Source organism: Melanotaenia boesemani, chromosome 13 (genome assembly GCF_017639745.1).
Source record: "Melanotaenia boesemani isolate fMelBoe1 chromosome 13, fMelBoe1.pri, whole genome shotgun sequence".
Classification (NCBI taxonomy): Eukaryota; Metazoa; Chordata; class Actinopteri; order Atheriniformes; family Melanotaeniidae; genus Melanotaenia; species Melanotaenia boesemani.
The window spans coordinates 494,971-522,464 of NC_055694.1; the positions used below are offsets into that span (position 1 = coordinate 494,971).

At 47.5% G+C, this 27,494-nt stretch overlaps 1 protein-coding gene across 8 annotated transcripts; it reads right to left on the reverse strand.

Moving 5' to 3' along the window:
* Positions 1-26,885, reverse strand: lhfpl4b (LHFPL tetraspan subfamily member 4b). Of its 8 annotated transcripts, XM_042002891.1 has the most exons (8): positions 26,547-26,630; positions 21,912-21,979; positions 21,462-21,682; positions 20,604-20,808; positions 1,258-1,337; positions 848-995; positions 736-772; positions 1-660 (listed from the first exon to the last, which is right to left on the reverse strand). In XM_042002891.1, exons 2-7 carry the CDS (start codon positions 21,940-21,942, stop codon positions 744-746), a joined length of 714 nt encoding a protein of 237 aa, XP_041858825.1. In that variant the 5' UTR covers positions 21,943-21,979; positions 26,547-26,630; the 3' UTR covers positions 1-660; positions 736-743. The 8 variants fall into 8 exon arrangements, with proteins under 8 accessions (XP_041858825.1, XP_041858820.1, XP_041858822.1 ...); XM_042002886.1 differs by lacking the exon at positions 21,912-21,979 and having other exon boundaries at positions 21,462-21,719; positions 26,521-26,884; XM_042002888.1 differs by lacking the exon at positions 21,912-21,979 and having other exon boundaries at positions 26,547-26,883.
* Positions 26,886-27,494: the final 609 nt, after the last annotated feature.

A 27,494-nucleotide genomic window follows, 5' to 3' on the forward strand; every position in this document is an offset into this window, starting at 1 on the left:
AACCAAAGAGATTAGACTGATGCACCTTCATAAACTTCAAGTTTTTTTTTAAATAAAGACATACAAGTAGCTCCTCTGCTGTGAAGGATTTTAAGCCTCTAATGAATTTTATCTAAAAGCCGATTGACAGGAAAGAGGCCAAAAAGACAGGAATGACCTGCAGCAAAGAAAATGCCTCAAAATAATTCCTGTTTTTTAGCGTTTGAAGGATGTTTGCAGCTCCTCTTCAAACGGATGGAAACAAGCAGGTTAGCGGCTAACGGAGCCTCAGCAAAGCTTTGCTCGACTTGTGGAAGCAGCAGCAACATCGAGATGACACGGAGATGTAACAGGAGCTCACAACCGTGTCAGATCTGGTTATCACAGCAGTTCAGATCTTACGGTACATCCACCCCCTCGTCCACGCAGTCCTCACAAATACTGTAAACATATGAAGACAAAGAAGATCAATAAAATGGGGCTGCAGGTCTGAACTCAGATCTTCATCTTTAGTTTCATTTCATGAACCGAACAGACGCAAGTTCCAGTTTCTTCTGGGATCTGCTGAGCATTTCACTTCTGGAACGTCACATGACTTGGTTTCATGTGCAGAACCACCACCAACATGACTGCCTGGACATGATGATGAAGAGGACATGATGAAGAGGAAAGCAAACATCCCTGAGGAGAAAACAGAGAAGAAAAGTGAACAGGAAGATCGTATGAAGCATTAAAGAGGCAGAAGAAGAAACTGACCTGGAGACTCACGCCATCATCAGCAGACCTGCAGTCACTGCACAAACAAACCAGAGTTACACATCAAAGGTTTGACCAAGTCATCAACCTTCATCACCCTCCTCTTCCTCACCTTCCTGGGCATCAGGTGGTAGCAGCGCATCCTGTCGGTTGGCGAGAACAAAGGCCAGTGTAGCCAAGATGGCGTAGTCGAGAATCCCGAGGATGGCTAGGATGTAGGCCCAGTGTATGGAACAGTTACCTGGAGAAAAACTGCCCACCTGGAGGGAGAAGCAGCGGCAGGGTGTCAAGATAAAAGAGAACGAAGACCAAATCGAGTCTTATCGTCATACGTGTGTAAAATGTCAATTATAAACCACATAAAACGTTTTATGCGTCACTTAGAGTTCCTGCAAATGTGTGTTCAAATGTAAACACACACACACACACACACACACACACGGAGACCAGCAGGTGTTTACCCTTTAGAGGGAAGTTCAGAGGGAGTTTACTTTTTACAAACAAGTCCTTCAAAGAACTTACCGAGTCTCCACACAGAGCTCTCATCTCTGGACTCTCCCATGAATCTGGAAACAGAAGACAAGCCAGGGCAAGACAAAAACCTGCAAAGACAGAGGACACTTTATTTATTCCTAGGATTATTTAATTCTAGGACTATTTCACTCGTTTCTAGGATTAATTTGCTCATTCTGGAATACATTACTCATTCCCTACGACGATTTTGTACTCATTTCAATGATTAGTTATTTCTATGACTACTTCACTAGAACTAGTTTACTCACTATAAGTAATTTTATATTCCGTCCTAGGACTAATGTCATTCCTAGGACATCTTTCCTAGTATTACTTTATTCATTTCTAGGGTTACTCTACTCATTCCTGTGAATACTTTACTCATTCCTAGGATTACTTTAACATTCCTAGTACTACTTTCTATATCCTTATGATTTCTTATCTCATTCCTAGGATTGCTTTACTCATTTCTAGGACTACTTTACTCTTTCCTTGGACTACTTTAGTCATTTCCCTTGGATTACTTTACTTTTTCCTAGGACTCTTTGCATAATTCTAGGATTATTTTAGCCTAGTACTGCTTTCTTTTTTCTTATCATTACTTTACTCATTTCTTAGGATTACTCCACTCATTCCTGGGATTACTTTACTCATTCCTGGGATTACTTTACTCATGCCTACGACTACATTTTTCATGCCTGTATGGCACAGATAACACTACCAAGAAAGAGGCAGCCTCTGTGAATTACAGTAAATCATCAGATAACAACCCTCCCTGGAACTGGTACAAAGCCAGAAAGTAAACCCTGCCTTCTGGAAAAGGAGGAGAACGTATCTCAGGCCGGTGCAGCGAGCGGAAGTCTGAGACCGACTGGCCTCCACTCCCTACAAAACAAAGCACCTCTTCTACCCTCTACATGGTAGGAAACAGGACACCCAGACTGGGAAGGTTAACAACAAACCTCCAAAGCACCTGAATGTGGAACTACAGAACATCGGAGGACTCGGATCTTTATGGACGACCATCTATCCCAGGACTGCGAGGTGAGGACTGATAACCGGTCAGGAAGGAAAAGGCCGCGGGGAAAGCTGAAGGCTGGGCCTGAAACTCTGATTACTGGTGATTCTGCTGTAAATGATGTTCAGAGGAAGGAACAGCAAAGTCCTCTGCTTCCCTAAAGATGTGATCAGTGACCTGCAGGAGAGGATTCTGGAAGTCCTGGCTGATCACCCACATGTGAGAACCATGGTTCTACATACAGGGTCACATGATGTGTCCCAGCACCAATCTGAGGTTGAGAACCAGGACTTTACTGGACTGTTAGACCAGCAAGCTCTCTGAAAGCAGCAGTTTTCATCAGTGGACCTGGTCCTCCATCAGAGTCAGTAGATTCCTGCCACTGAATAACTGGCTTATATCCACAAACTGCTTTTATTAACAACTTTTACATGTTTTAAGAACGCAGCTTCTTTTTAAGGCAAATGGATTAAATGTGAACAAGTCAGGAGTGAAACTGTTCACCTCCAACTTTTTTACTTCCTCCGTCATCCCTCTGCACTCGGTGCCCAGACTGAGATCCAGGAGGAGTTCTCTCCCAGGATAGGCAAGGCAGTTTATTTGTTCAACACATTTCATGTACAGGACATTTCAAAGTGCTTTACATAAAACAAAAGCATTGCAGATATTTAGAAATAGAAAAAGGCATCAACACATAATCACAATAAAATAATAAATTACATTAAAATGATTAAAAGCACGATGAGTTAAAAAAAAAAGTTACCGTGCAGATTTCATGCATAGACATGAGAAAAGAAATGTTATTAAACTGGATTTAAAAATGTCTACATTTGGTGAAAGTTTAATCTCCACTGGCAGTTTGTTCCATTTGTTTGCAGCATAACAGCTAAATGCTGCTTCTCCATGTTTAGTCTGGACTCTGATCTGGATCCTGGTCTGGACTCTGGCCTGGACTAGTTGACCAGAGTCTTTGGATCTAAGAGCTCTGCTAGGTTTATATTCTCTGAACATATCACAGATGTATTCTGGGCCTAAACCATTCTGGGATTTGTAAATGATCAGAAGGGTTTTAAAATCTATTCTGTGACTGACTGGAAGCCAGTGTAAAGATTTTAAAACTGGTGTGATGTGTTCAGATCTCTTAGTCCTGGTTAAAACTCTAGCAGCAGCGTTCTGGATGAGCTGCAGGTGTTTAATGCTCTTTTTAGGAAGTCCTGTTAAAAGACCATTACAGTAATCCAGTCTACTGGAGATGAATGCATGGATGAGTTTCTCTTGGTCTTTCTGGGAGACTAAACTTTTAATTCTGTTGATGTTTCTGAGCTGGTAAAAAGCTTCTTAGTGAAGCTTTGATGTGGCTGCTGAAAGTCAGGTCTGAGTCTATCAACACTCCCAGGTTACGAACTTGGTTGGTGGTTTTAAGAGCGCGAGTCTCCAGGTGTTTACCAATGCTGACCCTCTTCTCTTTGCTACCAAACAGAATAATCTCAGTTTTGTCTTCATTTAATTGTAGAAAATTCTCCCTCATCCAAGTGTTTATTTGCTCCAGACACTGACACAATAAGTCTATTGGACTGCAGTCATCTGGTGACAGAGACACATAAAGTTGTGTATCATCTGCATAACTTTGATAACTAATGCTATAGTTTTGTAATATTTTACCCAAAGGGAGCATATACAAGTTGAACAGAAGAGGTCCAAGGACTGACCCCTGGGGGACTCCACAAGTCATGGCCACTCGCTCAGATTCATAGCTGCCGATCAGAACTAAATAACTCCGGCCTTCTAAATAGGACCTGAACCAGTTAAGAACCGCTCCAGAAAGTCCAACCCAGTTTTCCAGCCTGAAAACAGGATTCTGTGTTCTACAGTATCAAACGCAGCACTGAGATCCAACAGAACCAGGACTGATATTAGACCAGAACCAGGACTGATACTAGACCAGAACCAGGACTGATACTGGACCAGAACCAGGACTGATACTGGACCAGAATCGGTATTCAACCTAATGTCATTTAACACTGTGACCAGAGCTGTTTCAGGGCTGTGATGAGGTCGGAAGCCGGACTGAAATTTATCAAGATTTCCACTTTCATTTAAAAAGTCATGAAGCTGGTGAAATACAACTTTCTCAATAATCTTGGAAATAAAAGAGGTTAGAGACGGTCTATAGTTGTTCATTATAGAGGCGTCTAGAGTCCTTTTCTTTAGGAGGCTTAATAGCAGCCATCTTTAGTGACTTGGGAAAAATGCCTGATGCCAGCGAGCTGTTAACTATCAGTAGGAGACCACTTTCTACTGAGGTAAAAACTGGTTTTAAAAAGTCGGATGGTATCATGTCCAGAGTGCATGTTGTTGATTTCTAATGTCAAACTGTTTCTTGTAGGACTTTTAAATTCACCATTTTAAATTGTGACATAACATCAGAATTATTTCTGGGTTTTAGACACAGACTAATTTTCTTGTTTGACTGTGGAATTAATATTTTGTCTAATTGTTTTAATTTTTTGGTTAAAAAAGTTGGTAAATTGGTTGCATTTCTCAGTGGAAAGGAGCTCTGGGCTTATCTGTGTAGGAGGATTAGTAAGTTTTTCAATCATAGCAAACAGAGAGAATTGTTGATGTTCCTGTTAATCATTTCAGATAAATGCAGCTCTCTGGCCTTCACAGCTCATTGTTATAGTTACGCAGGCTTTGTTTCTACAGCTCAGAGTGAATTTGAAGTTTATTTTTCCGCCATTTCCGCTCAGTTTTTCTGCTTTCTCTTTTTAGGCTGGTAACCACAGTGGTGTTTCTCCATGGTGTTTTCTGTTTGCTCAAAGTGCTCTTGATTCTTATCGGTGCAACAGCATCCATTACATTCAAGACTTTCAGATTGAAATGATCCAGGAGTCCATCAACTGACTCTGCTCTGGTTGTTGGTGAGTAAGTAAGTAAATGTTTATTTATATAGCACCTTTCAAGATAAAATCACAAAGTGCTTAACAATAAGATAAAACACTGAATAACAGTAATACAGAGAGAATAAAAACAAATAAAACTAAGTAAAAGCAAGTTTAAAAAGATGTGTTTTTAGCTGCTTTTTAAAAGAGATCATGGAGTCCACAGATCTCAGGCCTAGAGGAAGGGAGTTCCAGAGGACAGGAGCCACTGCTGCAAAGGCTCTGTCACCCTTAGTTCTCAGCCGTGTTGGTTTAACAACCAGCAGATCCTGATGACTCGATCTCAGGGACCTGCTGGACACGTAGAGCTGTAGGAGATCCCTGATGTATTCAGGTTCCTGGTCATGTAGGGCTTGATAGGTAAACACCAGAATTTTAAAATGCACCCTGTAATAGATGGGCAGCCAGTGCAGCTGGATTAGTAGAGGAGTGACATGGGTAAATTTGGGGGATTTAGTTACCAGCCTTGCAGCAGCGTTCTGAACCAACTGGAGACGGTCAAGCGATTTTTTGTTTAAACATGTAAAGAGGGAATTACAATAATCCAGTCTGGATGAGATGAAGGCATGTACGATCATCTCCATATCAGATGGTGAAACAACTGGGCGCAGCTTAGCAATGATTTTGAGGTGATAAAAACAAGAGCGAGTAAGTAATTTTACATGAGCATCTAAGGACATTGCAGGGTCAAGGGTTACACCAAGGTTCCTGACCGAGGGCTTAATGCATGAGGCAAGTGGACCAAGACTCTCAGCTATCTCAGGTAAAAATCTGTCAGGGGCACAAACAAGGACCTCGGTTTTTTCATCATTAAGTTGAAGAAAGTTGTCATTCATCCAGCTCCTGACAGCATCCAAACACCCAAGCAATGTCTGAATCTTAAAAACATCCTGAGGTTTAAAAGAAATAAAAAGCTGAATATCATCAGCATAACAATGATAAGAAATATCTTTAAAAGAGCCGATAATGTGCTGCAGAGGCAGCAAATATAAAATAAACAATAAAGGACCCAGAACAGACCCCTGTGGAACACCAAAATCAAGAGCTGAAGAAGAGGATTTAAACTTTGCAGCAGCCACGGAGACAAATCTCCCAGAGAGACAACTCAACTCAACTCAACTCAACTCAACTCAACTCAACTCAACTCAACTCAACTCAACTTTATTTGTAAAGCCCTTTAAAACAACCACAGCTGAAACAAAGTGCTGTACATAAATGGACAAAGCAACACATAAAGTACAAAAATCAACCAGGAAATAAATAATATCATAAAATATAATAAAATAATTGTTCATTGTTTTAAAAACGGTTTTAAAACAATAAGCAATTTTAAAAGAACAAATATAAACAAATAAAACCAATAAATAAAACAAACCACTGCACACTAAAACAGGAACAGTCTCACACTGGGCTGAAAGCCAAAGAATAAAAATGGGTTTTAAGACGAGTTTTAAAAATAGACAATGAAGAAGCTTGTCTAATGTGGAGAGGGAGCTCATTCCACAGTTTTGGACCAGCGACTGAAAAAGCTCGGTCCCCTCTGAGCTTCCGTTTGGACCTCGGTACGTCCAGGAGCAGCAGGTCAGCTGACCTGAGGGCCCGAGCAGGAGCGTAGGGGTGGAGTAGCTCCGAGAGGTAAGGAGGCGCCAGACCATTTAAAGGTTTAAAAACAAATAAAAGAATCTTAAAATGAACTCTGTAGTGCACTGGCAGCCAGTGAAGTGAGGCCAGGATGGGGGTTATGTGCTCCCTCTTACATACTCCAGCTAGGAGGCGTGTAAGGGAGGACTGGCTAACCCCAAAATAAAGAGCATTACAATAATCCAGCCGAGATGTAATGAAGGCACGGGTTACTGTTTCAAAAAGCTGTTTTTTAAGAAAAGGTTTGACCTTAGCAAGCTGCCTGATGTGGAAAAAGCTGGACTTCACTACAGAGCTGATTTGACTATCCAGTTTAAAGTCACTGTCCATCTTAAAACCCAAGTTTGAGACTGTTGGCTTTAAAAAACATGCCAAAGGACCCAAATCAATGGTGCAGGGTTCACAAAAGCCACTGGGACCAAACAACATCACTTCAGTTTTTTCCTCATTAAGGAATAAAAAGTTTAGGGCCAACCAGGCTTTTGTGTCTTTGAGACATGCCAGAAGAGGGGCAAGGGAGAAAGACTGTTTCTTTTTAAGGGGCATATATATCTGACTGTCGTCAGCATAAAAGTGATAGGAGATGCCATGCCTTCTCAGGATTGAGCCCAGGGGCAGTAAATACAAAGAGAAGAGCAGAGGCCCTAAAATCGACCCCTGGGGAATCCCATAAGGAAGTGGAGCAGAGCTGGATTCAAAGTTTCCAGAGGTCACACTCATGCTTCTGTCGGAGAGATAAGACTTGAACCACTCCAATGCAGTACCACCGATGCCCACTAGGTGGCATAACCGAGTCACTAAAGTGTTGTGGTCCATGGTGTCAAAAGCTGCTGTTAAATCTAATAAAATAAGAATATGTTCACCAGAGTCATTTGCTAAGAGGATGTCGTTAAACACTCTTAGCAAAGCTGACTCGGTGCTGTGCAGTTTTAAAACCAGACTGGAACACCTCCAGGACATCATGATCATCTAAAAACTGCTTGAATTGAGTGTGGACAACTTTCTCTAAGATTTTAGAAATAAAAGGCAGCCTCGAAATAGGTCTAAAATTGGCCAGCACGCTGCCATCAAGGCCAGGTTTTTTAAGTAAGGGCTGGACCACAGCATGTTTAAAACTCAACGGAACAACTCCAGATGACAAACTACTGTTAATAATGGCCAGAACTGCCTGCCCTAGACTAGGAAAACATTTTTTCAAGAAACCAGGAGGGACAACATCATGGGGAGAGCCTGACGGCTTCATATGGCCAATCAGATCTTCTAGGACTGAAAGAGATACCAGCTCAAACTCCTCAAGAGCTGCAGAACATCGAACAGAGACAGAGGGGTCAGATTCAGGAGCAGAGATGAGAGTCCTTGCAGTAGCAACCTTATCAATAAAAAAGTGGAGGAAGCTACTGCAAGTCTCAGAAGATGCCTCCAGGCTAACAGGCTGTGGGGCATTAAGAACAGTGTCTATGGTTTTAAACAACACATGTGGGTTATGGCGATTAGACTCAATAAGGTTTGCTAGATATTTCCTTTTAGCCTCCTTAACAGTGTGCTGGTAACAGTGCCAACAGTCCTTAAGGATGAGGAAGAAAAACCGCAGCTTCTCCTTTTTCCACCTTCGCTCAGCTTTGCGGCACTCCCGTCTAGCTGCCCGAGTTTCGTCATTAAGCCAGGGCTCAGATTTAACCCTGGGCTTCACAATTTTCATTGGAGCCACAGAGTCCAGTATAGTTCGGCAGGAGGAGTCGAACCAGGAGCTGAGCTGCTCTGTGTCGGCAGAGGAAGGGAGATCACAGAGCTGGTTAAAAGCCACAGAGAACTGACCAGCAGTTAAAGAGTTAAAAAACCGGCGAAGTTGAACAGGAGCGCTAGATTTAAAATCAGCACAGGAGAAAGCAACCTCAAACACAGCTGGCATATGATCAGAAATTGCGTCATCACAGATCTCCAAGTTAGACACAGATAAACCATGTCAGAGGACGAGGTCTAATGTGTGTCCATGTTCGTGTGTGGGACCAGACACACACTGCACCAGATTAAAAGAGTCAATAAGGTTTAAAAAGTCCTTCACCAGCGGCCTATCAGGACAACACACATGAATATTAAAATCCCCAAGAAAAAGTGCACGGTCATACTTTGGCACAATTTCAGCCAGAAGATCCGAAAAGTCTTTAACAAAGTCTTTATTATATTTGGGTGGTCGGTAAATGACAGCGCACAGCACCGGGTCAGAGCGACCCACCTCCTAACCCCTAACCCCTAACCCCTAACCCTAACCCTCAAATAAAGTCACTTCAAAGCTGGAGAGTGGGGATAAAACAGTGCGCTGCTTACATTTAAAAACTGATTTATAAACCACCGCCGTTCCTCCTCCACGGCCTGATGTCTGCGGGGAGTTAAAATAAGAACAGTCGGCAGGTAAAAACTCAACCAGAGCGCTGGACTCACCAGCACCGATCCAAGTCTCGGTCACACAGAGGAAATCCAGACCACGGGAGCTGAAGAAATCCCTCAAGATAAAAGTTTTGTTCTCCAGGGATCTGGTGTTCACCAAGCCAATTCTGGAGCGGGCTGGGGCCTGTAGTCCGGTGGGTCGGGAAGCGCAGGGCAATGCCCTCAGGAGCCGATGATCCACCCGATGCTGAGAGACCCGGGGAGGACAAGGGCGGCGTGGTTGGAGTTCCTCAAAGAAGCTGGTGACAGGCACCAGGCAGGTGTCGATTGGGTCGAGGAAGCGTCGGTGTACAGTGTGGGCATATAATGATCCATATCCTGTCCGGGAAATGGACGAAGGGCGTGACAGCCTGAGCCAGAGCTTCAGTTTCACCAGCCGACCACCACGACTGCCGCGGCGAAGGGGACGCTTCCGCCTAGGAGGTAGAGCCGAGGCCCGGCACAGGTGAGGCGGAATTACCGCCAGGAACGGGGGCAAATTATTTCTGCCATCATAACTGGAAGCGGTAAACTTTCCAATTTTCTGTCGAATAAATAAAAGGGACTGGCGATCATACACCAGCAGAGACTCGATCTGTTCAGTGCCAATAGTTAGAAATAAAATAAACATGGAACATAGCAGGAGCATCAGACGGCCAGCCGAACACACAGGCGCCATCTTCCACTCTTATCACCGATCAAGATGGCAAGATAAGAGGAGAACCATTTAAGAGCAGATCCTGAAACCCCCACCCAGTGTCTCAGCCCGTCCAGCAGGACATGATGATCTACAGCACCAAAAGCTGAGGTCAAGTCCAGTAACAATAACACAGAGCAACGACCTGCATCGCTCTGCATCAGGATGTCATTGGAGACTCTGAGCAGGGCTGTTTCAGTGGAGTGTGCCCTGCGAAAGCCAGACCGGAAAAGATCCAGGATATGGTGTGTCTCTAAAGCAGCTGTAAGCTGCTTAGCAACTATTTTTTCTAAAGTTTTAGAGATAAATGGAAAATGTGAAATAGGTCTATAGCTGCTAAAAAGGGAGGGATCGAGCTTGGGTTTTTTTAAGAGTGGATGAATTCTAGATTCTAGATCATCGATTCTAGAATGCGCCGCTAGGTGGCAGCAGCAATTGTAGTAGCTCTGTTTTTAACTCGTGATTTTTTGCAATATAGCCGTCTTTTTTAAGACATCAGCTGTCAATCTGTGTCTGTTCGGGTAGATTTTTCGCGCTGGTCAGAGGCTGTGCTATACGGGAGATTTTTCTGAATATTTTTCTGTTTTTGCAAGACTTGTTATTGTGAGTCTCCATGGCAACGAGACTTGTTTACCATCGGGATCAACTGATAAAACTCTCCAAACTCAAGATTATCAGTGAAACAACACTTCAAATCCCAACGGAGTTGAAAAGAAAGAGAAGAGGATGCAGGGCAGGAGCGAGGCAGAGAGAAAAACGGTGGCGATTCAAACCGTTTCTTCCAACGGTTGTTATGGGAAACGTGAGATCGCTAGCTAACAAAATTGATGAACTTCAGGTGCTAACCAGGTCTCTTAAAGAATACAGAGAGTGCAGTATTATGTGCTTCACCGAGACATGGCTGCATGAACACATCCCAGACTGTAATGCGTCTGTACACGGCTTCAGGACGGTCCGTGCAGACCGCAATAAACAACTCAGCGGGAAGCTGAAGGGAGGTGGAATTGCGGTGCTGGTAAACCAGCGCTGGTGTCATCCTGAACATGTCACTGTTAAAGAGAAGATCTGCAATAGAGACATTGAACTGCTAGCTGTGAGTCTCCGCCCGTATTATTTACCCAGAGAGTTCACATGCGTTATTCTGGTAGCGGTATATATATTACCTGGTACCGCTCCAGACGCAGCCTGTGATGTCATTAACTCTGTAGTGGCCAGGCTTCAAACACAACATCCAAACGCATTTGTGGCGATCTCTGGAGATTTTAACAACATCTCCCTCTCTGCAACTCTACCAACTTTCCAACAGTTTGTCAGCTGCTCCACCAGAGAAAACAAAACGTTGGACTTATTTTATGCAAATTTTAAAAATGCATACAGCTCCTTTGCCCTGCCACCTTTAGGAAGATCAGACCATAACCTAGTTCTTCTCTCCTCCTCCTACAAGCCCATCGTTCAGCAACAACCAGTCATTAGAAAGGCTATTAGAACCTGGTCTAATGAAGCTGAAGATGCTCTGAGAGGATGCTTCGAGGCTACAGACTGGAACGTCCTATGTGAACCTCATGGAGATGACATCAATGCCTTGACTGAGTGTGTGACAGATTATATTAACTTCTGTGTGGACAGCACCGTTCCAACAAGAACAGTGAGGTGCTTCCCCAATAACAAACCCTGGATCACCAGTGACCTGAAAAAGCTGCTGAACATCAAAAAGAAAGCTTTTAGGGATGGAGACAGGGAGTTATTGAAGTCCACACAAAAACAACTTAAAACACAAATGAAGAAGTGCAAGGAGGACTACAGGAAGAAGTTGGAAAGTAAGCTTCAGAAAAACAATGTGAGGGATGTGTGGTCAGGAATGAAGAAGATCACTGGCTTCGGGATAAAGGAGGATCAGACCGATGGAGGTCTGGACAGAGCGAATGAACTGAACATGTTCTTCAATAGGTTTAGCTCACCTCCTGCTTCAACCCCAACTAGCCACACACCCTCCATGAGCCCACAGCTTTCCTGTCACACCTCCACTCTGTCACCCTGCAGCTCAGTCAAGGACCTGGACACAACCTCATCTCCCTCCACATCAGGACTTCCTGAAACCTCCTCTGCCTCCACCTCCACTCTGTCTGTCTCCTGTAACCAAGTCATGCAACAACTGGTGAAACTGAACCAGAACAAGGCTGCAGGTCCAGATGGTGTCAGTCCCAGAGTTCTCAAGACCTGCTCAAAACAGCTATGTCCGATTCTCCAGCACCTGTTCAACACCAGCCTGAGTCAGAGAAGAATCCCGGTGCTGTGGAAAACATCCTGCCTTGTTCCAGTGCCTAAAAAACCACAACCAGCTGAACCAAAAGACTACAGACCAGTCGCCCTGACATCTCACGTCATGAAAGTCCTGGAGAGACTCTTACTGGCTCACCTCAGCAAGCAGGTGAACACCTTTCAGGACCCATTACAGTTTGCATACCGTAATGGGCTTGGGGTTGAAGATGCCATCATATACCTGCTTCAGAGAGCCCACTCTCATCTGGACCAGTCAGGCAGCACTTTGAGGGTCATGTTCTTTGATTTCTCAAGTGCTTTTAATACGATTCAGCCTGCTCTGCTGTGTGAGAAGCTGCAGAAATTCCAGGTGGATCCCTCCACAACCACCTGGATTTACGACTACCTCACAAACAGACCACAGTTTGTGAGACTGAAAGGTTGTGTGTCTGAGATGGTGGTCAGCTGCACTGGAACACCACAAGGGACTGTACTTTCACCATTTCTATTCACGCTGTACACCTCAGACTTCCAGTACAACTCTGAGTTCTGTCATCTGCAGAAATACTCTGATGACTCAGCAGTTGTTGGGTGTATCAGTGATGGACAAGAAGCAGAGTACAGAGAACTGGTCGGTCAGTTTGTGAAATGGTGCGGTGACAATCATCTCATCTTGAATACCAAGAAAACAAAGGAGATGATTGTTGACTTCAGGAGGAACAAGAACACACATAGATGTGTTTCCATCATGGGAGAGGAGGTGGAGGTGGTGGAGGAATACAAGTACCTTGGAGTTCAGCTGGACAACAGACTTGAGTGGAAAAGCAACACTGAGTACATTTACAAGAAAGGTCAGAGCAGACTCTACTTCTTAAGGAAGCTGAGATCTTTTAACGTCTGCACCAAAATGTTGCAAATGTTCTACAGGTCTGTTGTTGAAAGTGCAATCAGCTTTGCAGCAATCTGCTGGGGCAGCGGCATCAGAACCAGAGACTTGAAAAGAATTAACAAACTGATCAAGAAAGCCGGTTCTGTGCTTGGAGTAACTCTGGAGCCGCTGGAGTTGATCATCAAAAAAAGAATTCTGTACAAGCTGACGAAGATAATGGAAGATCCTTCACACCCTCTACACAACGCCGTGACGAAACAACAGAGTGTGTTCAGTGGGAGGCTTGTTCAAGTCCGATGCAAGACAGAGAGATACAGAAGATCCTTCCTTCCAGCAGCTATCAGGCTGAAGAACAAAGCCCTTAATTAATTAATGTGATTGTTTTACTAAAAAATTACTACTACTACAATATTGAATTTCCCTTTGGGATTAATAAAGTATTTTTCATTCATTCATTCATTCATTTCATTCATTCATTCATTCATTTCATGAATGACAGCATTCTTGAAATAGTCAGGAACTTGACCAAGCAGCAGAGAGGGGTTAATTATTGCGAGGACACAGGGACCAATAGCCAGGAAGACGTCTTTAAATAGGGATGTAGGTAGAACATCAAGAGAGCAGGAAGGTGCCTTCACTGAGCCAACTAATGTCACCAGCTCGGATAAAGAAACAGGTGAAAATTTATCTATAATCACAGGCCGAGCTGGACTGGGAGCAGACACACAGCTGATGGAGACAAAGAGCTTCTCACCGTTTTTACTTTATCAGAAAAAAAGGCCAAGAATTTTTCACAATCCTCATTTGAAGCAATGGGGACAGCAGGAGCAGAAGGAGTAATTAATTTAGTAATGGTGTTAAATAACACTTTAGGATTACCACGACTTTTTGAGATTAAATCTGAGAAGTAGGCAGCCCTTGCATCTCTAACAGCATCATTAAAGGAAGCCAGGAGATCCTTCAAGTAAAGCAGGTGGACATGCAAACCAGTTAAATTCCATAAACGCTCGGCTCTTCTACAGCAGCGTTTTAGACAGCGAGTGCTGTCGTTTAACCAAGAAGATAACTTAGTAACAGAAGCAGGAAATCAAGATTTTTAGAGAGAATTAAATCGTTCAACACAAAAAGTTTTATTTGATGCAGATCATGGTAACATAGCTACGGCCTCCACAAACTTAGCACTTGTTCTTTCATTAATGTACCTCTTCCTAACCGAGGAGCAGGTTGGTTGGACATTCTGAATGATCAGTAAATCAAACAAAATACAAAAATGGTCAGAAAGGCCGAGTCAGCGACCACAACAGAAGAAATATCAACACCCTGAAATAACCAGGTCCAGAATGTGACCTCGAATGTGGGTCGGTTCTTTTACATGTTGCCACAAACCAAACATCCAATATGAAAGAAAATTCCTTCACATTACCATCCGTCATGTTATCTATGTGAATGTTAAAATCCCCAGTTAAGATGAAATGGTTAAAATCAGTAGAGACAACCGACAATAATTCAGAAAATTCATCAATAAAATTTACACAATGTCCTGGACGTCTGTAGATGGTTAGAAACAGGATTTTAGGAATGCTCCTTAAAATAAAACTAAGATATTCAAAAGAAGTAAAATCAGCAAATGAAATTTCTTTACACTGGAATGAATCTTTAATAGACCAACCAGAACCCAGAGGAGCCGCATCCGACCCCACCCAGCCTCCAGAACCCAGAGGAGCCGCATCCGACCCCACCCAGCCTCCAGAACCCAGAGGAGCCGCATCCGGCCCCACACAACCTCCAGAACCCAGAGGAGCCGCATCCGACCCCACCTAGCCTCCAGAACCCAGAGGAGCCGCATCCGACCCCACCCAGCCTCCAAAACCCAGAGGAGCCGCATCCGGCCCCACACAACCTCCAGAACCCAGAGGAGCCGCATCCGACCCCACCTAGCCTCCAGAACCCAGAGGAACCGCATCCGACCCCACCCAGCCTCCAAAACCCAGAGGAGCCGCATCCGACCCCACCCAGCCTCCAGAACCCAGAGGAGCCGCATCCGGCCCCACACAACCTCCAGAACCCAGAGGAGCCGCATCCGACCCCACCTAGCCTCCAGAACCCAGAGGAGCCGCATCCGACCCCACCCAGCCTCCAGAACCCAGAGGAGCCGCATCCGACCCCACCCAGCCTCCAGAACCCAGAGGAGCCGCATCCGGCCCCACACAACCTCCAGAACCCAGAGGAGCCGCATCCGACCCCACCCAGCCTCCGAAACCCAGAGGAGCCGCATCCGACCCCACCCGGCCTCCAGAACCCAGAGGAGCCGCATCCGACCCCACACAACCTCCAGAACCCAACCAGAACCCAGAGGAGCCGCATCCAACCCCACCCAGCCTCCAGAACCCAACCCAGCCTCCAGAACCCAGAGGAGCCGCATCCGACCCCACCCAGCCTCCAAAACCCAGAGGAGCCGCATCCAACCCCACCCAGCCTCCAGAACCCAGAGGAGCCGCATCCGACCCCACCCAGCCTCCAGAACCCAGAGGAGCCGCATCCGACCCCACACAACTTCCAGAACCCAACCAGAACCCAGAGGAGCCGCATCCAACCCCACCCAGCCTCCAGAACCCAACCAGAACCCAGAGGAGCCGCATCTGACCCCACCCACCCTCCAGAACCCAGAGGAGCCGCATCCGACCCCACACAACCTCCAGAACCCAACCAGAACCCAGAGGAGCCGCATCCGACCCCACACAACCTCCAGAACCCAACCAGAACCCAGAGGAGCCGCATCCAACCCCACCCAGCCTCCAGAACCCAACCAGAACCCAGAGGAGCCGCATCCGACCCCATCCAGCCTCCAGAACCCAACCAGAACCCAGAGGAGCCGCATCCGACCCCACCCAGCCTCCAGAACCCAGAGGAGCCGCATCGGACCCCACCCAGCCTCCAGAACCCAGAGGAGCCGCATCAGACCCCACACAACCTCCAGAACCCAACCAGAACCCAGAGGAGCCGCATCCGACCCCATCCAGCCTCCAGAACCCAACAAGAACCCAGAGGAGCCACTAGCCTCCAGAACCCAACCAGAACCCAGAGGAGCCGCATCCGACACCACCCAGCCTCCAGAACCCAACCAGAACCCAGAGGAGCCGCATCCGACCCCACACAACCTCCAGAACCCAACCAGAACCCAGAGGAGCCGCATCCGACCCCACCCAGCCTCCAGAACCCAGAGGAGCCGCATCCGACCCCACACAACCTCCAGAACCCAACCAGAACCCAGAGGAGCCGCATCCGACCCCACCCAGCCTCCAGAACCCAACCAGAACCCAGAGGAGCCGCATCCGACCCCACCCAGCCTCCAAAACCCAACCAGAACCCAGAGGAGCCGCATCCGACCCCACCCAGCCTCCAGAACCCAGAGGAGCCGCATCCGACCCCACACAACCTCCAGAACCCAACCAGAACCCAGAGGAGCCGCATCCAACCCCACCCAGCCTCCAGAACCCAACCAGAACCCAGAGGAGCCGCATCCGACCCCATCCAGCCTCCAGAACCCAGAGGAGCCGCATCCGACCCCACCCAGCCTCCAGAACCCAGAGGAGCCGCATCCGACCCCACACAACCTCCAGAACCCAACCAGAACCCAGAGGAGCCGCATCCAACCCCACCCAGCCTCCAGAACCCAACCAGAACCCAGAGGAGCCGCATCCGACCCCATCCAGCCTCCAGAACCCAACCAGAACCCAGAGGAGCCGCATCCGACCCCACCCAGCCTCCAGAACCCAGAGGTGCCGCATCGGACCCCACCCAGCCTCCAGAACCCAGAGGAGCCGCATCCGACCCCACACAACCTCCAGAACCCAACCAGAACCCAGAGGAGCCGCATCCGACCCCATCCAGCCTCCAGAACCCAACCAGAACCCAGAGGAGCCACTAGCCTCCAGAACCCAACCAGAACCCAGAGGAGCCGCATCCGACCCCACCCAGCCTCCAGAACCCAACCAGAACCCAGAGGAGCCGCATCCGACCCCACACAACCTCCAGAACCCAACCAGAACCCAGAGGAGCCGCATCCGACCCCATCCAGCCTCCAGAACCCAGAGGAGCCGCATCCGACCCCACCCAGCCTCCAGAACCCAGAGGAGCCGCATCCGACCCCACACAACCTCCAGAACCCAACCAGAACCCAGAGGAGCCGCATCCGACCCCACACAACCTCCAGAACCCAACCAGAACCCAGAGGAGCCGCATCCAACCCCACCCAGCCTCCAGAACCCAACCAGAACCCAGAGGAGCCGCATCCGACCCCATCCAGCCTCCAGAACCCAACCAGAACCCAGAGGAGCCGCATCCGACCCCACCCAGCCTCCAGAACCCAGAGGAGCCGCATCGGACCCCACCCAGCCTCCAGAACCCAACCAGAACCCAGAGGAGCCGCATCCGACCCCACCCAGCCTCCAGAACCCAGAGGAGCCGCATCGGACCCCACCCAGCCTCCAGAACCCAGAGGAGCCGCATCAGACCCCACACAACCTCCAGAACCCAACCAGAACCCAGAGGAGCCGCATCCGACCCCACCCAGCCTCCAGAACCCAACAAGAACCCAGAGGAGCCACTAGCCTCCAGAACCCAACCAGAACCCAGAGGAGCCGCATCCGACCCCACCCAGCCTCCAGAACCCAACCAGAACCCAGAGGAGCCGCATCCGACCCCACACAACCTCCAGAACCCAACCAGAACCCAGAGGAGCCGCATCCGACCCCACCCAGCCTCCAGAACCCAGAGGAGCCGCATCCGACCCCACACAACCTCCAGAACCCAACCAGAACCCAGAGGAGCCGCATCCGACCCCACACAACCTCCAGAACCCAACCAGAACCCAGAGGAGCCGCATCCGACCCCATCCAGCCTCCAGAACCCAGAGGAGCCGCATCCGACCCCACCCAGCCTCCAGAACCCAGAGGAGCCGCATCCGACCCCACACAACCTCCAGAACCCAACCAGAACCCAGAGGAGCTGCATCCAACCCCACCCAGCCTCCAGAACCCAACCAGAACCCAGAGGAGCCGCATCCGACCCCACACAACCTCCAGAACCCAACCAGAACCCAGAGGAGCCGCATCCAACCCCACCCAGCCTCCAGAACCCAGAGGAGCCGCATCCGACCCCACACAACCTCCAGAACCCAGAGGAGCCGCATCCAACCCCACCCAGCCTCCAGAACCCAACCAGAACCCAGAGGAGCCGCATCCGACCCCACACAACCTCCAGAACCCAGAGGAGCCGCATCCGACCCCATCCAGCCTCCAGAACCCAGAGGAGCCGCATCCGACCCCACCCAGCCTCCAGAACCCAGAGGAGCCGCATCCGACCCCACACAACCTCCAGACCCCAACCAGAACCCAGAGGAGCCGCATCCAACCCCACCCAGCCTCCAGAACCCAACCAGAACCCAGAGGAGCCGCATCCGACCCCACCCAGCCTCCAGAACCCAGAGGAGCCGCATCCGACCCCACCCAGCCTCCAGAACCCAGAGGAGCCGCATCCGACCCCACACAACCTCCAGAACCCAACCAGAACCCAGAGGAGCCGCATCCAACCCCACCCAGCCTCCAGAACCCAACCAGAACCCAGAGGAGCCGCATCCGACCCCACCCAGCCTCCAGAACCCAGAGGAGCCGCATCCGACCCCACCCAGCCTCCAGAACCCAGAGGAGCCGCATCCGACCCCACACAACCTCCAGAACCCAACCAGAACCCAGAGGAGCCGCATCCAACCCCACCCAGCCTCCAGAACCCAACCAGAACCCAGAGGAGCTGCATCCGACCCCACACAACCTCCAGAACCCAACCAGAACCCAGAGGAGCCGCATCCGACCCCATCCAGCCTCCAGAACCCAGAGGAGCCGCATCCGACCCCACCCAGCCTCCAGAACCCAGAGGAGCCGCATCCGACCCCACACAACCTCCAGAACCCAACCAGAACCCAGAGGAGCCGCATCCGACCCCACCCAGCCTCCAGAACCCAGAGGAGCCGCATCCGACCCCACACAACCTCCAGAACCCAACCAGAACCCAGAGGAGCCGCATCCAACCCCACCCAGCCTCCAGAACCCAACCAGAAACCAGAGGAGCCGCATCCGACCCCACCCAGCCTCCAGAACCCAACCAGATCCCAGAGGAGCCGCATCCGACCCCACCCAGCCTCCAGAACCCAGAGGAGCCGCATCCGACCCCACACAACCTCCAGAACCCAGAGGAGCCGCATCCGACCCCATCCAGCCTCCAGAACCCAGAAGAGCCGCATCCGACCCCACCCAGCCTCCAGAACCCAGAGGAGCCGCATCCGACCCCACACAACCTCCAGAACCCAACCAGAATCCAGAGGAGCCGCATCCAACCCTACCCAGCCTCCAGAACCCAACCAGAACCCAGAGGAGCCGCATGCGACCCCACCCAGCCTCCAAAACCCAACCAGAACCAGGACCAGCTGGATCCCTGTTTACCAGAAGGTTCCAGAATATCTGGACTGTTTGGTAACAGAAGAAGAAAAGTAGTTCGGCCAGAACACAGAGAGCTTCTTTCTAGAAGCTTTCCCAGTAGAGTTAACAGACCCTGTGGGCCACAGCTTCCCCCAAACACAGGCTAAACTATTCTACTCCGTCCAGTAGCTGATTAAAGGTCATTAGCAGGAAACATTTTAAATATTAATTTTCTCTGAACACAACCTTGATTTCATGTTTTTAACTGAAACCTGGTTAAACCAAATAACAGAGCAGCTGCTCTTATGGAAGCAACCCTCCCAGCTTTAGTTTGATCAGTGAGGTCAGACTGGACAGGAGAGGAGGAGGAGGAGCCGTTTTATTTAAGGAATCATTCCACTGGAAGCAGTTCCAGAGTCAGAGGATAGACTTTAAAGTTCTGCTGCTGGTCTATAAAGCTCTGAATGGTTTAGGACCAACATACATCAGAGACCTCTTGACCCAGTATGAACCTACCAGAACCCTCAGGTCATCTGGATCCAGGTTCTTATCAGTTCCAGAGTCAGAACCAGACATGGAGAAGCTGCATTCAGCTTCTAAGCTCCACATGTCTGGAACAAACTCCCAGAAAGCCTCAGATCAGCTGAAACACTCAGTTTATTTAGATCCAGGTTAAAGACCCACCTGTTCTCTGCTGCATGGACTAGTTTTTATTTACAGTCCAGATCTGGATGTGGTTCTTTAAGCTGGAATCTTTAACTGGATCATGTTTTAATGTTGTTTTTTCCAGTGTTCTCTCTTGTTCCTTTTATTTTTGTTTATAAAGTTAAATGATGCTTCTTGTTTTCTGTTGAATCGTGCTACGATAACCCTGCTTTGTTTTGCTGAGTCATTTATCGTTTTATCTAAAAATTTTCACATTTGTTCTTGTAGTTTTATAATTTTTCATTTAAAATTTCACTTATTTGATTTTAATATATATTTATAACTTCCTCTGGGTCCAACGACTGACCTGCTGTCAGCTGCAGCCAGGCGCAGATCTTGTAGACGGTTGCAGCGCTGCAGAACCTAAATAGACAGAGACAGAGGATGCTGGTCCACACCGCCCACAGAGACACACCCACCAACACAGTGACCGATTGGAAGGACGGCAGCGGAGACAAGCTGGACAGACTTCCACGACAGTCAGGGAGGGGCCAGTCCGACTGCAAACACACCTGGTAACACAGAAATGTCAAGACATGTAGGCACACAGGGACATGTAAGGAGACAGGGACATGCAGGGAGACAGGGAAATGTAGGCACGCAGGGACATGTAGGCACGCACGGACATGTAGGGAGACAGAGACATGTAGGCATGCAGTGACATGTAGGCATCCAGGGCCATGTAAGGAGACAGGGACACGTAGGGAGACAGGGACATGTAGGCACGCAGTGACATGTAGGGAGACAGGGACATGTAGGGAGACAGGGACATGTAGGCACGCAGGGACGTGTAAGGAGACAGCGACATGTAGGGAGACAGGGACATGTAGGCACTCAGGGACATGTAGGGAGACAGGGACATGTAGGCACGCACGGACATGTAAGGAGACAGCGACATGTAGGGAGACAGGGACATGTAGGCACGCAGGGACATGTAGGCATGCAGGGCCATGTAAGGAGACAGGGACACGTAGGGAGACAGGGACATGTAGGGACAAATAGGGAACCATCAGATTGAGGCCTCTATTTTCATGTCCAGGATTTTGTTTTAATCCAGTTACAACCCAACGCTGATATCAGACACAGGATTCTGGGTTCTGAGACTCTGATAGACCTGGAGGACAGACCAGCTGTGATTGGACAGTCCAGGTTGGAGGTTTCTCACCTCAAACAGTCCCATGGTGCCGCTGGGCTTTGGCGGACCCAACTGCTGAGTCCTGGTGTCGGTGGTCCCGATCCAGGACGGCTGCACCAGGATGACCACCTGGATGATGGCGAAGCAGAGCGAGCACACGGCCCAGAGCACGCCGACGGCTCGCGCGCTCCTTACGAACTCCGTCTGGTACAGACGAGAGAGGTCAGCGAGGCCGGGAGGATCTGACATCACTGAGAGGGGCGGAGCCACAGAGAGAGGGGGAGGGGTCTGTGATAAAAACAAATATTTAGTAGATTTTGTGTGAATTATCACAACTAATGTGATCTAGTAGCGGCAGAAACACGTCAATTCACCAGATAAACCTAAACCTGGACCAAGATCTGAGCCTAGACCTGAACTTAGACCTGAGCCTAGACCTGAACTTAGACCTGAATCTGGTGCAGCAAGCTCATATCAGACCTCTACAGGCTGGTGCGGTAGCCTCCTTCATCCTCCTCCTCCTCCTCTCTGCCTCACCTCCAGATTCTCTGAAAACAAACAGCTGCATGTAAACAACAACAACAGTAAACAACCCGACGCGTGTCTTTTACAGACCGACGGCCAATCAGCGGCTGATAAACATCATGTTGAAACTTCTTTATTGAGCGACAACCAGAACAGGGAAGAACATGGACTGTAGGTGGCAGCATTGGACCGTTTTTGCACTCATTGTCAAAATACTGCATTAACAACACTCCCACTTATTTTTACAATGGCATTAAGACACTTTACATCAAGTAATATTACTTAGGACCATTCTCCACTTTACAAACAATATCAAGATCAATCTTTAACAAAAAAAACTGTAAGACTATCTCTCCTTTTTTAATATTTTCTTACACTACAAAAAAATAGTGTCTTGTTTACTGTAACTTTACAATAGGTTTAGAGTGGGAAAAGCCCGATCTCTCTCCTACAGTACTCAAACTTCTGTCTTGCAAGAGGCTTGGTCAGAATATCTGCCTTCATGTCATTTGTTGGGCAGTATTTGAGTTCTATTTGTCCATTCTGCACACATTCACGGATGAAGTGATAGCGAATGTCTATGTGCTTGGTTCTTGAGTGATCCACTGGGTTCTTTGCGATTGCGATGGCTCCCTGGTTGTCCTCCAGGATCACTGTAGGCATAGCATCCATCCCAAGATCATCCAGTAGTCGTTTCATCCAAATAGCCTCTTGAGCTGCTTGACTTAGTGCGACATACTCAGCTTCAGCTGTTGAAAGTGCAACTGTGGCTTGTTTCCTGCTGAGCCAGCTCACTGCTCCTCCACTCAGTAAGAAAACGTTGCCTGTTGTTGAACGACGATCATCCTGATCTCCTGCCCAGTCAGCATCGGAGAAGCCAATCAAGGTTCCTGATTCAGACTGCTCATACTTGAGAGCAAGATTCATCGTACCCTTCAAGTATCGAAGTATTCTCTTTACAGCAGTCAGATGTGCAGTATTTGGATCTGCATTGAACTTTGACACAGTACTCACTGCTTGTGCGATGTCTGGTCGTGTGGTCATTGCAGCATACAACAGACTTCCTACCATAGACTGATAGGTACTTTGGTTCACACTCTTACTGACACCATCATTCTTTTTTAGCTTGACATTAGCATCAGCAGGGGTTGCAACCGTTTTTGCATTTTCCATTCCATATTTCTGGAGTATTGCTTCAATGTACTGCTTCTGATGAAGAAAGATGCATTTCTTTGCTTTGTCTTGGACAACAGAGATGCCCAGGATGTAGGACAGCTCACCCATGTCTTTCATCTTGTAGCGCTTCTTGAGAGCCAGTTTAAGCTTTTCCATGCTTTCAGTTGATTCGGTGATCATGATTAGATCATCCACATAAACAGCAATAATCTCCAGCTCCTGTGATAATCTCACAAACACACAGGGGTCTGACGTGCTCTGTTTAAATCCAAGGTCTTGCATGAACTCTGTGAATGTTTTGCTCCAACAGCGTGGAGACTGCTTCAGTCCATAGATTGATTTTTTTAGTTTGCACACCAGGTGCTCCTCCCCTGGTTTGATGTATCCCTCTGGTTGTTCCAAGTAGATTTCTTCCTCCAAGTGTCCATTTAGGAATGCAGTTATGACGTCCATCTGGTGCACATGTAGATTGTTCTGGATGGCAAAAGACAGTAATGTGCGTATTGAGCTGAATCGCACAACAGGTGAGAAGGTTTCGTCATAGTCAGCACCATACAATTGTGAGTAGCCCTTGGCGACAAGTCTGCACTTGTATCTCTCCACCTGTCCATCACTTTGATGCTTGACTTTAAACACCCATTTTGACCCTATTACCTTTCTGTCCTTTGGTAAGTCCACTAAGTCCCATGTTTCATTTTCCAGTAGTGACTGGTATTCCAAGTCAGCTGCATCCTGCCACTCCTTTGCATTAGCAGTCATCAATGCTTCTTTCAAAGTACTTGGCTCTGTGACACAGCACACACTGGCATAATGATCAACAGCTACGTCAGCATACTCATCATATCCATACCTCTTTGGTGCTGTTCTGATTCTGCTCCCTCTTTTAGCAGTGTTGTTGTCTGTGAGATCATTTGCTGACATTTCTTCATCAGCTGTGTTCATGATTACCTCATTCTCTGAACAGATGACCTCCTTTTCTTGCTTCCAGTCAAAATCTGATTCATTGAAGACAACATCTCGACGAATGAGAATTCTCTTTCTCTCTTCATCATACAAACGATAGCCTTTTGCATTGTTTGCATATCCAACAAACCGAAGCTTCACAGCCTTCTTGTCTAGTTTTTTTCTCTCTATATCTGGAACATGTGCATAGGCAACACATCCAAACACTCTCATGTGGCTCAAGTCTGGTTTTTTGCCACACCATCTCTGGTAGGGTGTCACCTTTTTCAGAACAGATGTAGGCAGCCTGTTCTGTATGTAAGCTGCTGTTGCTACAGCCTCTGCCCAGTACATCTTTGGTAGCTTAGCATGCGACAACATGCTTCTAGCTGCCTCAACCAGTGTCCTGTTTTTTCTTTCTGCAACACCATTTTGCTGAGGTGAGTGAGGTACAGTCATCTCTTGCTGAATACCTTGAGCCTTCAAGTATTCCTGAAATTCCTTTGATGTGTACTCACCACCATTATCTGTTCTTAGTCTTATGACTCTTCTCCCACACTCATTTGAGAATGTTTTCTCAAACTCCTTGAATCTGCTGAGGACTTCACTCTTCTGTTTCATGAAATACACCTTACAGCATCGCGAGTAGTCATCAATAAAGGTTACAAAGTACTTTGCTCCCCCTATAGATTCAGTCTGCATGGGTCCACAGACATCACTATGGATCAGGTGCAACTTGCATTTGGAATGGATTTTTCCCACTGATTTGTACGGCTTTCTGGATAGCTTGCCCTCCACACAACCCTTACAGAAAGGAAGTTCTTTGTCTGCAGAGTAGTCTACTCCATTTACCAGATTTTCCAGTTCTTTTAGCTTGGTGGTGTGTCCCAGGCGCTGATGCCAAAGACTAGCTCCTACTGATGCACTTGATGCGCCATGACAAGCGGGCGAAGCTCCTTCGTTGTCCAGCTGATACAGTCCATCAGATCTTTGTGTTCCCATTCCTTGCAGACTTCCATCTTTACCACGTATGTAGCAACGAGTCTTCTTGAACTGCACCGTATTTCCTTTCCTCGTAGCTGCTCCCACTGAGAAAAGATTTCCTGAAAGCTTTGGAACATACAGCACATCATACATAGTGCCATTTTTTACATCACTGACTTTGAAGGTCATTCTCATTTTGACATTACCAAGTCCTAAAGCGTCAACCACCCTTCCATCTCCAAGTTTCACAGACTGTGCTTTTGTAAATTCCTGGTAGTCTTGAAGAATGTCTTTATCACAGGTCATGTGTTTTGATGCACCAGAGTCTATCAGCCAAACAACCTGCTGTGGCCCTTCATTTGAGTTTACCTTTTCAGCAACAAAGGCGCTCTCAGGTGAATCCTCTACATCCTCACACATCACGCTTTTAGCCTTGTGATTTTTGTTTTTCTTTTTCCAACTCGGACAGTCACGCTTTATATGGCCTTCTTTTCCACACTTATAGCACCTCCATGAGCTGGGTTTCTCAGCTCCAACTGCTCTAGGATTTGTCTGCATTTCTCCACGGACTTGTGTTGACATGGCTGATGCACTGCCTGATGCAGCACTGCTGGAGTTACCATCAGCATTCACTCGTTTTTGCTCCTCATTTATTAATGCTTGTTTAACAAATGTCAGCGTCAAAGACTCCATCTTTGTTTCAAGCGCTGTGACGATTGTAGTATAGCTTGGCGGCAGACTGCCCAGAAGTGTTACGATCTGATCTTCCTCTTCAATTACAGCACCTATTGCTTTTAGCTGATCAGTCAGTTCCTTCATTCTTTTAAGATGTTCATTTAAGTTTTCTCCTTCTTTCATCTCACATCTGAAATACTTCTTTTTTAGAAACAGTTTGTTTGCTAGGGTATCTCTTTCAAATTGTCCCTTTAGAGTGTTCCACACTTCTTTTGGAGTCTGGCAGCTTGTTATCAGGTACAACTGGGATGTACTCACATTTAGTACAAGAACGGAGAAAGCCTTTTCTTTCCGTCTCTCAAATTCTCCTCTAGCTTGAGCATTAGCATCGGCAGCTAGCACCTCCGTCTCCATTACCATGCTCCAAAGTCCTTTAGCTTTCAGCAGATGTTCCATCTGAAATTTCCATGTCGCCCAGTTCTCTGATCCGCTCAGCTTGTCAATAAACAGTTTATCTTCCATTGTGAATCCCACAATAACGTGTATTTGACACGAAAAACTCCGTTTACTAAGCCTTTAGCGACGATCTGGGCCCATAACCTGTTGAAACTTCTTTATTGAGCGACAACCAGAACAGGGAAGAACATGGACTGTAGGTGGCAGCATTGGACCGTTTTTGCACTCATTGTCAAAATACTGCATTAACAACACATCAAAGCACCGACAGATCAACGTCACACCAGTAACGGTGTCATTTACCGACATGCGCGAGACGAACCTCGTTCACGCGGTAAACAGGAGAAAATCTACAACCTGCAGCAGGAGGAGCTCCGTCCGTCTGGAGGATGCAGCAGGAGGAGGAGGTGGAGGAGGAGGATGGATCTAAATCTCGGATGTTGATCTTCGGACGTTGGAAGCAACAAAATGATGAATGAATCTGTCCGGAGGGACCAGGCGGAGCAGCGCGAGGATCAAACGCAGGTGAAGGAGATGCAGCTCCACCAGGAGACGCTGCGTCTCCTGCAGGAGGACCGAGGAACTGCAGGATGAGCTTCATCACTTCAGTCCTCTGACGCATCACGCTGAACTCCTCCTCCTCTTCTCCTCTTAGTTATGTCGTTTTATCTGGATCTCCGTCACCTTCATGTTCAAACACCAGCAATAAATAAATATAAATAAATATAAATAAATATAAACAATGAATAAAAATTCGACCATTTGCAACAATTTGATATTTTCAGGAAATCTCTGAAATGCTGCGGTGGCATGTAAACAGTCTAATCACCATGGAAACGGTCTGTTGCTTTAGAGAAGTTAATTATAGTTACTTCATGCAGAAAGTATAAAAGTAATTAATTACTTAAAAAGTAACTACTGCTTTACTTTAAAAAATGTAGAAATCTGCTCATTTATTCCTCAAACTCAGATGTAACTGATGGATGAAACCTGGAGGAATAAATATCTAACAGGAAAATCCTGGACTCTGATCTCAGGTTCTACCTGCTTCCAGCCTCCACGAAACAAACCTCGTTTCTGGTCAAGATGAACGTTAACCCAGAGGAAGAGGGTCCGCTCCATTACCGCCAGCCGGGCGGTGACCCGGAGGAAGAGGGTCCGCTCCATTACCGCCAGCCGGGCGGTGACCCGAGGAGAAGTGATGACAAGCGGTGGAGGAGGAAAGTGTTTGCCGGTGGAGAGGTTTTACAAAGAAAAAAACGGTGTGGATGTTTCAGAGCGGAACTGACCATGAACATAAAAGTT